Source organism: Phocoena sinus, chromosome 9, assembly GCF_008692025.1.
Source record: "Phocoena sinus isolate mPhoSin1 chromosome 9, mPhoSin1.pri, whole genome shotgun sequence".
Classification (NCBI taxonomy): domain Eukaryota; kingdom Metazoa; phylum Chordata; class Mammalia; order Artiodactyla; family Phocoenidae; genus Phocoena; species Phocoena sinus.
Window position 1 is genome coordinate 35,860,880 of NC_045771.1, and position 13,575 is coordinate 35,874,454.

The 13,575-nt window shown below is 34.5% G+C and overlaps 1 protein-coding gene across 1 annotated transcript in view; it reads left to right on the plus strand.

Moving 5' to 3' along the window:
* The window catches only part of PPP1R3A (protein phosphatase 1 regulatory subunit 3A), a 37,319-nt gene extending 24,615 nt beyond the window's left edge, over window positions 1-12,704 (plus strand). The window contains exons 2-4 of the mRNA XM_032643575.1: window positions 7,132-7,190; window positions 7,287-7,411; window positions 9,332-12,704. Coding sequence (XP_032499466.1) covers window positions 7,132-7,190; window positions 7,287-7,411; window positions 9,332-11,710 — 2,563 coding nt within the window. The 3' untranslated portion in view covers window positions 11,711-12,704. The remainder of the gene's footprint in view (window positions 1-7,131; window positions 7,191-7,286; window positions 7,412-9,331) is intronic.
* The last annotated feature ends 871 nt before the right edge of the window (window positions 12,705-13,575 follow it).

Sequence of the window (13,575 nt, forward strand, 5' to 3'; positions counted from 1 at the left end):
AACTGTCTTCATTTTGTTTTCCTCTGTGGAATTATTATCAAGGAACTGAATTTTAATTCATCTTTTCATCCTAGATTCCTTCTTGCATTATGCCTTTAAACTTTTTCCTTAGACACTTCTGTTCACAATTAGACATTTAGTGCTCTAATTGTCTCTCTTTTGATCAAATATTTCTCTTCTGTTCGGTTTTATTCCTGATCAAAAGAAGACTATGGGTACTGTAACACCAAACGAATAGATACTAAGCCCTAGTAGTTGGTTAATGTATTATGAACTTTACCTCTCATTAAGTACAAGTTTCTGCTTTCCTCCCTCCTCCAATTCATGGCTATGAAATGTCAGAATACTAGAAAGTCCATTTTTAGAGAAATATCACCATAAAATTATGAAAATAAACAGTACACAATATGTAATTATTTATTCCAGGAAAACCTTTTCAGTATTTCTGTAAGTATCCACTTAGCAATGCCAATCCTGATATATTCTTCTTAAGTGTCTTTAAAAAAATTTCAAGTGAGGTACATAATATTTTTAACTTAAGATCTCTCCATTCATTTAGGGAGAGTGGGTAGAGGAAATCAAATGAGAGCACAAGCTTCGAAGTAAGAAGGCACACTTAACGTCTTCTTGAAGAGTTCAATATTGACTTTTTAGCTGTTTATCAGAGTGAGAGGTGATGCCTAAGAATTCCAAGTTAGTTTTCTTTAGGCAATGCTGAGTACTTTCAAGCAGTGTTAAAGAGACACAAATGCAATATTCATGACTCATTTTGGAAATGATCCTTTTTTTATGCCAACTTTTTGATTCCTCTTGGAACAGAGTTACATTTCTGCCACCTACAACCTAATCCTCACATTTACCCTGACTAGTTGGGTAATTCCATCACTTCAGACTTAGACTGGGTGGAAAAGGTTTTACTCATATTTTAAGAGACATATGGGCTTTTAGCACAATGGCATTACAGAAACCCAGGAAAAATGATATTATTACTTATACTAAAACTACTACATTTTGACAGTGTTAAAATTAACCATAACTCCAAAAGCATAAGTGCCACATACCCAGAAACTGCAAGAATATTAACAGGGCGCCTAAATTCTGACAGTGAATAAATCAATTGGGTAATAGCAGAAAGTGTGAATTTGCATTCAAATGCACACTGTATTTGTATTTTAAATAAAAAGTTACTTTCACTGATGATCTAGTGATCTTTCTTTGGAGGGTGGTCCTGATAATAAGAGTATACTTTAGAAAGACTAATAAGCTAGTATGTCATCATGGGCTGCAAATTTTACTCCTGAAAGTAACTTGTGGAAAAATAAGTAATTTGTGAATTAAAGATATGAGAAAATGGAGTAAACTTTAAAAAATATACATAATTCCAAGTAAAAGGAGAAACACGGGAATCGGGTACTGTGGCAGCATAGAACTAATGATCAGTGCGGTATTTACTACATGTCACTAATAATAATGGTAATAACAGTAGTGATAATACATTTATTAAACACTTCTGCATATTGAAAATTATGGTAAATAATTGCCCTGTGTAAGGACTAGGCAATATTTTGGAGAAAAATGAGATACAGAGAGGTTAAGTACCTTGTAGGAGGTTGCATGGCTAGTAAGTGACTTAGTAAGGTAAATAACAGGAAAGACTGTGATTTGAATCCAGGTCTTTCTGCTCTTTTTCGCTATGAATTGACTAGAATAAAAGCCAGGAAACTAGGTATAACTTGCCGATGCACTGTCCAGGCACACGTACCAGAGATTAGAGGAAAAGGCTGAAAGGTGTCTACATGGGCACCTGAGAAGCAGATTACCCAGTGTGCAAGACATCAGAAACCAGCCAGCAGACTAATTCAAGACCTTACCGACTTAACAGTGAAGGAGCCGTGGTTAACCACCAGACTTAACTCTCTCTTGCTTAGGTCTTGGAAAGGGCAATACTTGATTTCTAAATCTCACGAACACAGCCAAGGTCAGGCAGAAAGAAGGCATTTTTAAAATCTACATTCAGGGAATTGATCAACAAATCGCATTGATGCTACATCAAAAGTTTAACTCAAACTTGATTCCTTTTCTCTTTCCTCATTGCCATCACCTTTAACAGTCATTATTTGTGCCTGAAATATTGAAGGAGCCTCCTGACTTGTCTTCCTGCTTCACTATGGCTCATCCCATCCAGGCTCTCCTAAAATAGATCCTTAAATGTACTTCCAGAGATTGGTCTCTAAATGTAAATCTGATGGTATCTCTCTCCCGTTTAACTCCTCCACTCCCCTCCCCTGCAACGGGAGCACTGGTTTAAAAGTACAGAAAGAATTCAGTCCCACATTTCCTGGCATGCTAAGCCGTTTAAACCTGGCTCAAACCAACCCCAGTTCTATTCTTTGGCATTCTTTCCTCAAAACACAGTCCAAACCCTCTGAACATCTCATTGTTCCTGGATGGTTCTCTTCTTTTTGTGCTTTCTTACCTGTACTTCTTTGAGCACTTCTTATTCTCTCTGCCTGAAATGACCTTACCATTTTTCTCTATTTGAGGAACTCCTATTTCCCCTAAAACCTAATTAGAATGTTACTTCCTTCGTGAAAACTTCCCTGATTCTTCCAACTGAGTGCTCTCCTCATTTGTTATTTTTTCTCTAGAGAATATCATATCCCATTATTTATTATAATATTTATCACATTATAATAATTGCCTGTTGATGTGTCTATTTCCATCATAACATTATAGCTTCCTTGAGGTAAGAGGCTACATATATATTATTCATCTTTGATTTCCCAGTGTTTATTAGAACTTATGGCATATAGTGGATATTCAAAATATCTATTAGAAGAATGAGTGACCCCTCTTATGATTAAATAATACTAGTGACTATATTATATGATTTAAGGTGCACTAGAAATGAACTACCCCTCCACAAACTACATACCTTTTTGACTTTTTAATTTCTAACTTTATATTAGAAGATTTTAAAATTTTTGTTTAGCTATTTAAACCCATAATTAAAAGCACTGCTTTTAGCTTTAGAGTGGGAGGTAAACATAAGACACACAAAAACATGCACATTTTAATTTATTAGAATCTTTTATGAAAATAAATTTAAATGAGGAAAGAAGAATAATGTTATGATAATTTTTTTTTTTTTTTTTTTTGCGGTACGCGGGCCTCTCCCATTGTGGAGCGCAGGCTCCGGACGCGCAGGCTCAGCGGCCATGGCTCACGGGCCCAGCCGCTCCGCGGCACTTGGGATCTTCCCGGACCGGGGCACGAACCCATGTCCCCTGCATCGGCAGGCGGACTCTCAACCACTGCTCCACCAGGGAAGCCCTGTTATGATAATTTTGACAAGAGGTGCACAGAAGGGAAGAGTAGAAAGGACACTGCATTTATTCAGCAGCATTTATTATGCCACTATTATGTGTCAGGTAATGTATTAGCCACTGGGAATACAGATCAATAAGAAACTCCCCTACTCCAAAAGGACTCAGGGAATATAAAGGGGAGACTAGAAATATTCACTAACATATTTCACTTATACCACAACTGTATATAGTTGTGGGTCCTATCTTCATCAACCATCAAGTTCTTTGCCTTTTTCCTCAAATTTTCTGAAGTGGTTTTAATTAAACCCTTTAAATGTAATTGGTCATATAACAGACACTTTGGATTTTGGAGTGGGATTTTATCTATAAACATTATGTAATTTTGGCCAGACAGCAACCCATCTGTCTTAATAAATTATCTAAAACTAGAATTTAACCATTTAGATATTTTAAATAATAAACACCTGCAAAACTACCACTCAAAACAATCGATTTCTCACCATTTCCTTTGCTCATTCCTTTCCTCTGACACACCCCACTTGATGTAACCATAATCTTGAAAATCAACCTTTCTTGTTATATTCTATATATTATATTATATGTATTCCTTGATAAATATATTTAAATTATTTTAGTAGGTTTTAGCTCAATAAAAAAGAACCTCCTCTGATGTAATGTTTCAGCACTGTTCATTCAACATTATGTTGCTAAGATTTATCCATATTGTTGTATGTTTCTGTAGTTTATTAATTTTTAGTGCTTTATAATATTTCTTTTGTGGTATTCCAAGTTTTGTATCTACTCTTCTGCTGATAGGCATTTGGATTGGTTCAATTTATGCAGTTGACAGCAATTTTTACCAATTAAATAAGTATAAGATAGCATCTCCTTGTGATCTTGATTTGCATTTCTCTGTTTTCTAATAATGCTGACCATCCTTTATGTGCTTATGGGCCATATGTATTTTCTCTTCTGTGAAATGTCTGCTCCTCTCCCCTGATTCTATTGAAATGTTTGTGCTTTCTTACTGATTTGTAGAAGTTCTTTATATATTCTTGATATTTACTTTGTGTTGATTTTGTATAACATAAGCATCTTCTCCCAGTTTATTTATATTTTTCTATTATAAAGATGTCTTTCAATGAACAAAACTTTTTAATTTTAATAGAGCTAAACTGACAATCTTTTTTATAGTCACTTTTTTTTTCTTATTTAAGAAAACATTTTCTACTCTGAGGTCTGAAAGATATTTACATATTCTACTAAGAATTTCAAGGTTTTTGACATTTAAGATCTTAATCCATGTGGAATTGATTATCAAATATATGTTTTACCTATTTCATATTTTTTCCATGAGGGTAGCCACTTTCCCCATCTCCATTTACTGAAAAGTCCCTTATTTCCCTGCTTGGTGACATGCTATATTTGTCATATACCAAAGTTCTATATAAGTAGGGATCTGTTACTAAGCTCTCAATACTTGCCTGTCTCTGTACCAATATAACTGTCCTAATAACTATATCCTCATAAGAACTATTGAAACTAGGTAGAGCAGTTTCCTCTACCCTTCTATTTCTCAGTAGTCTAGCTATTTTCAGTCCTTTATTCTTCTCTTTAGAATCATATTTTCAACCTTTGTGAAAACATGTTTTGAAATTTTGATTAGAATTGAATTGAGGGCTTCCCTGGTGGCGCAGCGGTTGAGAGTCCGCCTGCTGATGCAGGGGACACGGGTTCGTGCCCCGGTCCGGGAAGATCCCACATGCCGCGGAGCGGCTGGGCCCGTGAGCCATGGCTGCTGAGCCTGCGCGTCCGGAGCCTGTGCTCTGCAACGGGAAAAGCCACAACAGTGAGAGGCCTGCATACTGCAAAAAAAAAAAAAAAAAAAGAATTGAATTGAATCTGTAGATCAAATTGGGAGATAATATCTTCACAATCTTCTTCCTATCTATGAACATGGTATATCTCTCAATAATTTCTAGGTCTTTAATATTTATTGATACAATTTTATTCTTTTCCCTGTAGAAGTCTTACACATTTTCTATTCATTTTTTAATATATATTTGATATAACATTTAAATATCATCTATTTCAGGTTCTCTTTCTTGTATTTACCCCTGAATCTAAGATTTCCTTCCTATATTTCTGTATTTATATGTTTTTGTAAGAAGTCAATATAATAATACATGGTTTGATACCTAATTATTTATCCCCAAAGTGAGCTAAAAGCAGGTTTCTTTCCTTTTGATGCAATCACTTTAAAAATTAAAGCATTTTAGAGAATTTAATAAGAAAAATGATTAATAGCATTTTGCTTAGGCAAAAACAAAAAGCTTTAAATGGTTATGATCTTTCCCTCTACAAATGAGATTTTCAGCATTGCTATGGGACTAAAGATAAAGAAGGGATAATTAAATGCTGTTTAATGGTTTATATATTTTTAAGAGTACACAGATTTTCTATGTACTCTATGAAAGAAAAATGTGTCAGCTTGCAGTTGGATTCCACAAAAATTGAATCTTTGCATAATTATAGGCCTCATAAACAATATAGATTTATAGATTAAAGCAGTATCACTTATTGGAAGTACAATATTTTTCTAATAAAATTATACTTAGGTAAAAACATTATTTTCATTTCTGGGCCCACTTCAAGGTATCAAATAGTACCTTAGTAAAGCTAAAATTAAGCATCATAAAATGTACACAAAGCTGAATTACTTCTTACATGGTCAAGATGGAAGAATTTGCAATTTTCTTGTGATTTGCTGAAACAAGATTAGCCTTCCAGGGATTTGAATCAACATTGTCCATGCAACGAAAACTAGGCTCTATTACACAAATTTATCAGCCCTTGTGAACTCTCTGTATTTCTTTTATTGCAGAAAAAAGTCATTGAGAAAAGTCACTAGGAGAAAATTCAGCTGAGACAGTACAAGAAAATGGGGAGACTGGGCCAATCATTTCTGATAGACTGACTTGTGACATAACTATACACAAAGTGAGCTCTTCACTAACTCTTTTCTTGCTGAGTGTCATGGACAAATCTAAATTCTTATAATTCCACAAATACACCTACAAACAGATTACATTTGAAAGGAAATAGTATTTATCTTTCTCAATAAGCATGCAGAATATGAGAGAAAAGCTAGTATAACCTGAATTATTTTAAAGAAAGAAAATGTATGCTTCCATATGAATGATCTAAAGCCTTGGTTGTAAAATTGGCCTTTGGCGATACATGAATTCTTTAAACTGGATATAAATTTAGCTGCCTTTCAGTTTCTAGTAAGTTTGTTTTTTTTCTCCTTTTCTAGAGAGAGAGAGTTAATAATATGTCAGTTCAACTGGAAGAATTCTGAGTAAAATGGAACACAAAAAAATAACTGGAACGTTAGAAAGTAATTTCAATGACCACAAATGGACTGTCAGTTCATAAAACTTCATAAGTTAAAAGAAGAGAAAATTTTTTTCACTTGCAAAGATTAAATTCATGAATGATGGAATAATCTACACTTACATATATTTTTCCTTTGGTTATGTGTTTTAATATGAGTAAAATAATTTTATTTAGAATTATGGAATTGTGTAAATAATTTTTACATTTTTCTACAACTAATATATATTATTGCATCATTCTAAGAGATCTATTTAATTTAAAAATATACAAAGTAATGTAAGAAAATGTGAAAGGTTATATAATATTTGTTTGGCTTGTAATTGGTTTGAATTTCCTCCTCTATAAAAATACTTAGAAATATAGTCCCAGAAAAAAGTATAACATTTTGTTTTAAACTTAACAGTAAAGAAGAATCATTGGTAACATCAGATGAGAATAACTCTGAGAATTCAAAGATTACAGGTAATATTTCTTTAATTTTTAAACAGAATATATTTATTTTGTTAAAGCCTACAATTATAACAATCTTACATAGGTGCAATTATCTTAACTTTTCAGACACCTATATCCCAACAATTGTTTTTTCTCATGAGGACAAGCAAGACTTGGAAACCAGTAATCAGAATGTAAAAGATGTAAACACAGAACATGATGAACATAATGAAAAAGAATTAGATTTGATGGTAAGTGTTCTGTTAGCCTCGGTATTAGAGAAGATGAATCCATTTATGCTTCAAAGATGCTGCAATGCCTGCCTTTCAATAGCTTCAACTAATAAATAATTTGCAAATGTGAAAGTGCAGCCTATTCTGTCCTTGCATCTCTAGTTTGATCAACAAGGCACTTTGATTTCAGTATGTTGCTTCCGGTCTCTGCAATGGTAAATTAATGACATTCATTTCTTACCTATTTACCAGTGGCTCTGAGTAATAGTTTGTAGGAATTACAGAAGAGGTAGTACTATCCTGATGTGCATTTCTAATCTTTGTGACAAGTGTACACTTATCATAAACTCGTCTATAAAATGAGAGGGCTGGACTAGATGATTGTTAGGGTTCTGTACAGCTCTACAAGTCTGATTCTTGCATTTAGCAGCTTTTTTTTTTTTTTTTTTTACTTACTTACATCTGTGAGAATCTCTAAGCTCTATATCATTGGAAAGTATTAAATTACCAAATGAGGATAAAATAGCCTGTGCCATATTTTTCAAACAGGAAACAAATTCAGAACTGTACAATTTAGTATTAAATTTGTTATCATAAATTTCACACTTGGTGAACATTCAATCTATTTGGGATTTTTAGGGGGATGGTTTAGATAGCATTTTTATCACAAAGGAAGAAATAGAAGTAAATGAGTCACATAATGCAATTTATCCTTTACTGTATTTGGTTGGAGCTCATATCATTAGGATACATGGATTCATAATCATCTAAGATTAAAATGACATTTGCCTCTTCAAGTGTCAGTGCTGAAACAGAAAAGAAATGGAGCTCACCTCTTTCCCCACACATTCCACCCTTTCTATAGTGATATGGAAGCTGCATCACTAAAGTATGCAATTTACTTTGCTCCAACTTTAAGAAACTACAAAGTTGTCATCCATTGTGAGAATTCTCACCAGCTGAAAGTTAACATCGCCATCTTTTTCAAACCACAGAATATAATGAAAGGGCCCTGAAAAATCACATACTTCACCAATATACCTCATTACAATCAGCAGGCTCAAATATAAAAGTTTGTTTAGAAGTTACTGAGATTGTACATCCAATAAATGAATAGGGAGCTGTAATTTAGATGCTAATTTGCTCCATGCTGATGTTAATGCATAAAACAATGAAGCTCTATAATAGATGGAAATACAACCAAATCTGTGGAACCCACAGGCATTGGCTTACAAGACAGCTGTGCAGTTGACAAGTAACATGAGCCTTATGTGAGAAGAAGGGGAAAACGTAAGATTTGCATATAATTATTGAGATCATGCAAATGTCAGTTATGAGGAAAAAAAAAAAAACACAGGCATCTCACTGTTAAATCCTGACAGTTGGCATCACTGAAGAGCTCAAATACATTTGAGCACCAGTTGGCAGAGGGTCATTAAAACAGAATTTGCAGAGACATTAACTCCCTCACTTTTCTTTGAGTGACGTTTTGCTATTAATAGTTTGCAGAGGCTTTGCAGAAAACATATTAATAAGAGAAACTGTAATAGGGGCACCTACAGCAAGTGTAAATGCAGAAAGGGGCATCTAGGAAGCTGCTCTCTAATTGATTAGCATGGAGCTATCAATGTGTATATCCTAAGTGAGGAGAAAGTGCAATGACAAGCAAGAATAGTTGAATAATACAATGTGATATTTGGAAGCTAGGAAAGAGAGTGATTAATTTTGGCCCCTTTTCTGATTAATCTCATTCCCAAGTCATAGCCTACATGGATCCCCCCAAAACATCCAGCTTCCACAATTTGTGCAAAATCCACAAATGAAATGAATCAAGGATATATACCAGATAATTACTAGCCAAGTTAATGAAACCTATCTAATTTGTTTTGTATATTTAAAATCATTTGATCATTATTTTTTGTGTTTTTATCCCTTAAGATAAATCAACATTTAATAAGAAGTACTGCTTCCAGAGATGAAAAGAATACAGTCAATTTCCCAAATAAAGCTGAGGGGTTACAGAAGAAGCAAATCCATGATGAAGTATACACTGACTTGTTTAAAAGGCCTTTGTCTTCAAGTTCATCAGCAGAAAGATCCTTAAAGGGAGAGTTTTACCACAATGAAAAATATTCCTCAGGAAATAAGTGTAGTTATCAACCTTCAGAGGAAATTACTTCAGATATGGGAGAAATCAAGCCATCATTGGGAAATACTAGTAGTGATGAATTAGCGCAAGTACATATTGGTAGCAAAGAAGTACTGGATAATAATGCTAATCCAGCCCAAGGGAGAGGCAGAGTGCAAATATCTTGTCCCTCTGCAGATCAACTAATGGCAGACAACCTTAATCAAAAACTTGAAGAAGAAGCTAAACAAACTGAAGTAAAAGATTGGGAATGTTTAAGAAGTGATTTCCGTTTGGATTTCCATTCAGAAGAGTCTATAGAAAAAGGATCTTCCAAGAAAGCTTATGGCAATGGTAAGAATGAGGAGGGGCAAAGAATATGTTTAGGTGTTAATGAAAAACACAGCAAAGATTTACAGTCAATCTTACATGACCAAGAGAGGAAGATAAGCCACTCTGAAATAAGTGGGGAAGGGATGGGAGCCAGTAACAGAGACCTAACTGCTCTGCCGAGTAAGGATACCCCAATTCATGACCAGTCAATCAGAGCAGATATATTTCATTCACCGAGAACAAATCTAAGCTGGGAGGAAGCTGTGTTAACAACCTCAGACCTTGATCTCTCGACTAGTGAAGGCACTATTTTAGGAGGGATGCCTGGTCAAGCTTGTTTACCAAGAAATAGAAATGTTTTAAGGAATGAGTATCTTTTCCAAGTTGAAGAAGAAAAATCAGCTTGGATTAATCCCGAAGATCAAAATAAGAACACCCAGCATAAACAAAGTTGGAATGTTCTGGAAAGTCAGGGAAGAGCAAGAGAGAGTAAGACAAATATAACAGAGCAGACCAAAGAACAAGCAGATTGTGGAGACATGTGGGAAAAAAGAGATAATACAAGGAATTTGAAAGCTAATCCTACAGAAGAATTGTTTACCTGCCAAGAAACAGCAAGCTGTGAACTGTCTTCTCTAGCTGATCATGGTATTACTGAGAAAGCAGAAGCAGGTACAGCTTATATAATTAAGACAACATCAGAAAGTACTCTAGAAAGCATGTCTGCTAGAGAAAAAGCAATAATTGCTAAGCTACCTCAAGAGACAGCACGAAGTGACAGGCCCATCGAGGTAAAGGAAACAGCGTTTGATCCACATGAAGGGAGAAATGATGATTCACATGATACCCTTTGTCAACGAGATACAGTAGGTGTAATCTATGACAATGATTTTGAAAAGGAATCATGTTTAGGTATTTGTAATGTACATGTAGATGAAATGGAGAAGGAAGAAACCATATCTATTTACAATCCTGGGGAGACAAATGACAGGAAGAAATGTGTCATTGGAAATACAGCATCTGTAGAAGAATCCTCACAGGTCATTACAGACTATCAAAAGGCAGCCTCAAAACTAGATTTACATTTGGGAATGTTACCAACAGACAAAAAAATATTTCCAGAAAATAGAGATCATGGGCAGATCCAAGAATTATCAAAGAAAACGAATATAGATGCCATTATTCATTCTGCTTTAAACTCGGACACTAATAGAGCTTCTCAGAATGGCTCTCACATTTCTAATCACCATGTTAAAACTTCACTGCCATCTCATGAACAAGCCACTGCTATAGAGAATGCAATTACTACCATGACTCTCCAATCTATTTCTTCTAAATCAAAATATAATTGTAATCCAACAAGTGAAATCCAGGGTGCTGAGAATCTCCATCATCCTGCGTCTACACCTGAAGAAGTTTCCAAAAGTTCAAGAATAGTGACATCAGGTAGTAGGAGGGAAAGATGTATAGGCCGGATTGTCCAGCAAGGAGAATGCAGTGTGGAGAAATCTCTAGGGCCAACAATTTTAATCAGTGAAGCTTTTGAGAACATGGAAGAGGCAAGGAATGAAAAAGAAGGATTAATAAACTCTGGACAATCACTGTGCTCTTCAGGAGACAAGGAATCTGAGAGCCCTGATTCTGACAATCTCCCTGCCCAGGAAAGTCAAGCTCAAAGGGAATCTCTGCTTTCGAAATACACCAACTCTAAAATACCTTATTTCCTTTTGTTTCTGATATTTCTTGTAACCACCTACCAGTATGACTTAATGACCGGCTTGGCATTCTACGTTTTTTCATTGTACTGGCTGTGCTGGGAAGGGGGAAGACAGAAAGAGTCTGTCAAAAAGAAGTAACCTCAGCACTATTATTATTCTCTCTTGAAAGATAAGCTATTTAGCCCCAAACATTTGGATTGGTGAGAGACTATTCGTTGTTCAAAGAGCCAGTGCAGTTTTTCTCTTGAAGGATCATTTAGAAAGGAATGCGTATGAAGTTTGCTCCTTCATATAAGTAATTATTCTATATAGGACCATTATGTTTGGATCATTAAATACCTATATGAATATGAGATCTGAAGCACGTCAAGTTGAAATTAGGTACAGCTGTTGCTCCTTAGCAGGCTATGAAGTTTCAATGCTTCATGTCTCTTCACTACTTAAAGTGCCATTTCTTGCATTCATTTCTTTTGCAGTAAAGCTTCATTTTTTTTTTCCTGAGTGTATTTTCCCCTCTACTGTTTCTAAAAATAGATAAAACATGGACAATGGCAGAGGACTTTTTTTTTGTCTTTTAATACTGACCATGAAATTTGCATTTACCACTGTATCATTTATCAGCACATTTTGATAAATCGAATCTTTCAACTTTGATTACATATTTTTAAGAACAACACCGATGCATATTGAAATGTGTAGATTTAACCTGAAGAAACACATTGTGTACTGGAATAACACTTAATACACATACACATGTTTTATATCCTGCATACCTACAAAGTCAGGGCATTCGTAACCCAAATTTGACAAAGACTGAAACAATCAAGAGATGATCTTTCAGTTCTACAAAATTTGGGGGATGGCCTGTCTTTAAGCAATATTTTTCTCCTTTACAGGGAGACTGTATAACACAGCTGAACAATTTTGATGCCAACTATTATTCAGTTGGAAATTCAAATTAAAAGTTCCAGAAGCATTGCTTCAGAATGAATTTGTACCTATAAAGCATAAAGCATTAAATGATAAAAATAATTAAAAAAAGATTTCCTAATGAACTATTTTACTTGGTAGTATTTTTTGTCTTCAAACAAATTTTTAACTTTTCTCATTATAAAACAATAAATTATTCCCCAAGGTGCATTTAGAGAACAAACAACTAATCATTGGTGATATTTATTATATAGTTATCAGGTTGTTAAATGATAACTCAAATTTTTAAGGAGACAAATAGGTAGACATGGAGATCTACTGAGAGAGAAATGAATATCCAGTATAGCAGTGACTTCAGTTACTGTTATTATCTATGGTTAAGTATATGAAATAATGGAACTAATCATTTTAGCCACATAGTGGTAATGCAAATAATCTTACACAATTGATTTCAACAACTATTTATTGTATGACTAATATATGCAAAACCTTGTGCTCTGTTCTATGGCAGAGCACTTGCTTTGATACCCTGAATGGCTAGTCCTCAGGGAGGAGGCATCGATATGTATTTTGATGCTTTTGACTTGGCCAGAAATATGGGAGAAAGTCACATTGAGGGAGCCCACTTGGGTGATTTCTTTTTAACAGGAACTTCTTTTATGGAGAATATAACATTGATCTTCAGAGAGAAAAAGTAATCTATTTATTAACCTGTAAAGGTAAATTCAATGACTAACACTTGTATATATTATCCTACACTCCTAAGAAACATGCATGCATGGGAAGACAACATGAGAATGAAGCATTTAAACTGACTTTCATGTGGTAGTAAATGATTTCCTTAATTTTCATTAGGTACACAACTATTTCCAAATCCCCTAATTGCATGCTTGTCTTAAGTCCCATTGAAATTGAATGCTTGACTTTAACTTTTTAGTTGAACAAATACAAACATCCTGAAGTAGAACTTAGGGCAAATATTTGATTGTTTGAGAGAGCATATTTTCATTAAATACAAGTGGGATACTGTAGGCTGTACCTAGAATATTATCTCTAAAATTGCTATCTTGATA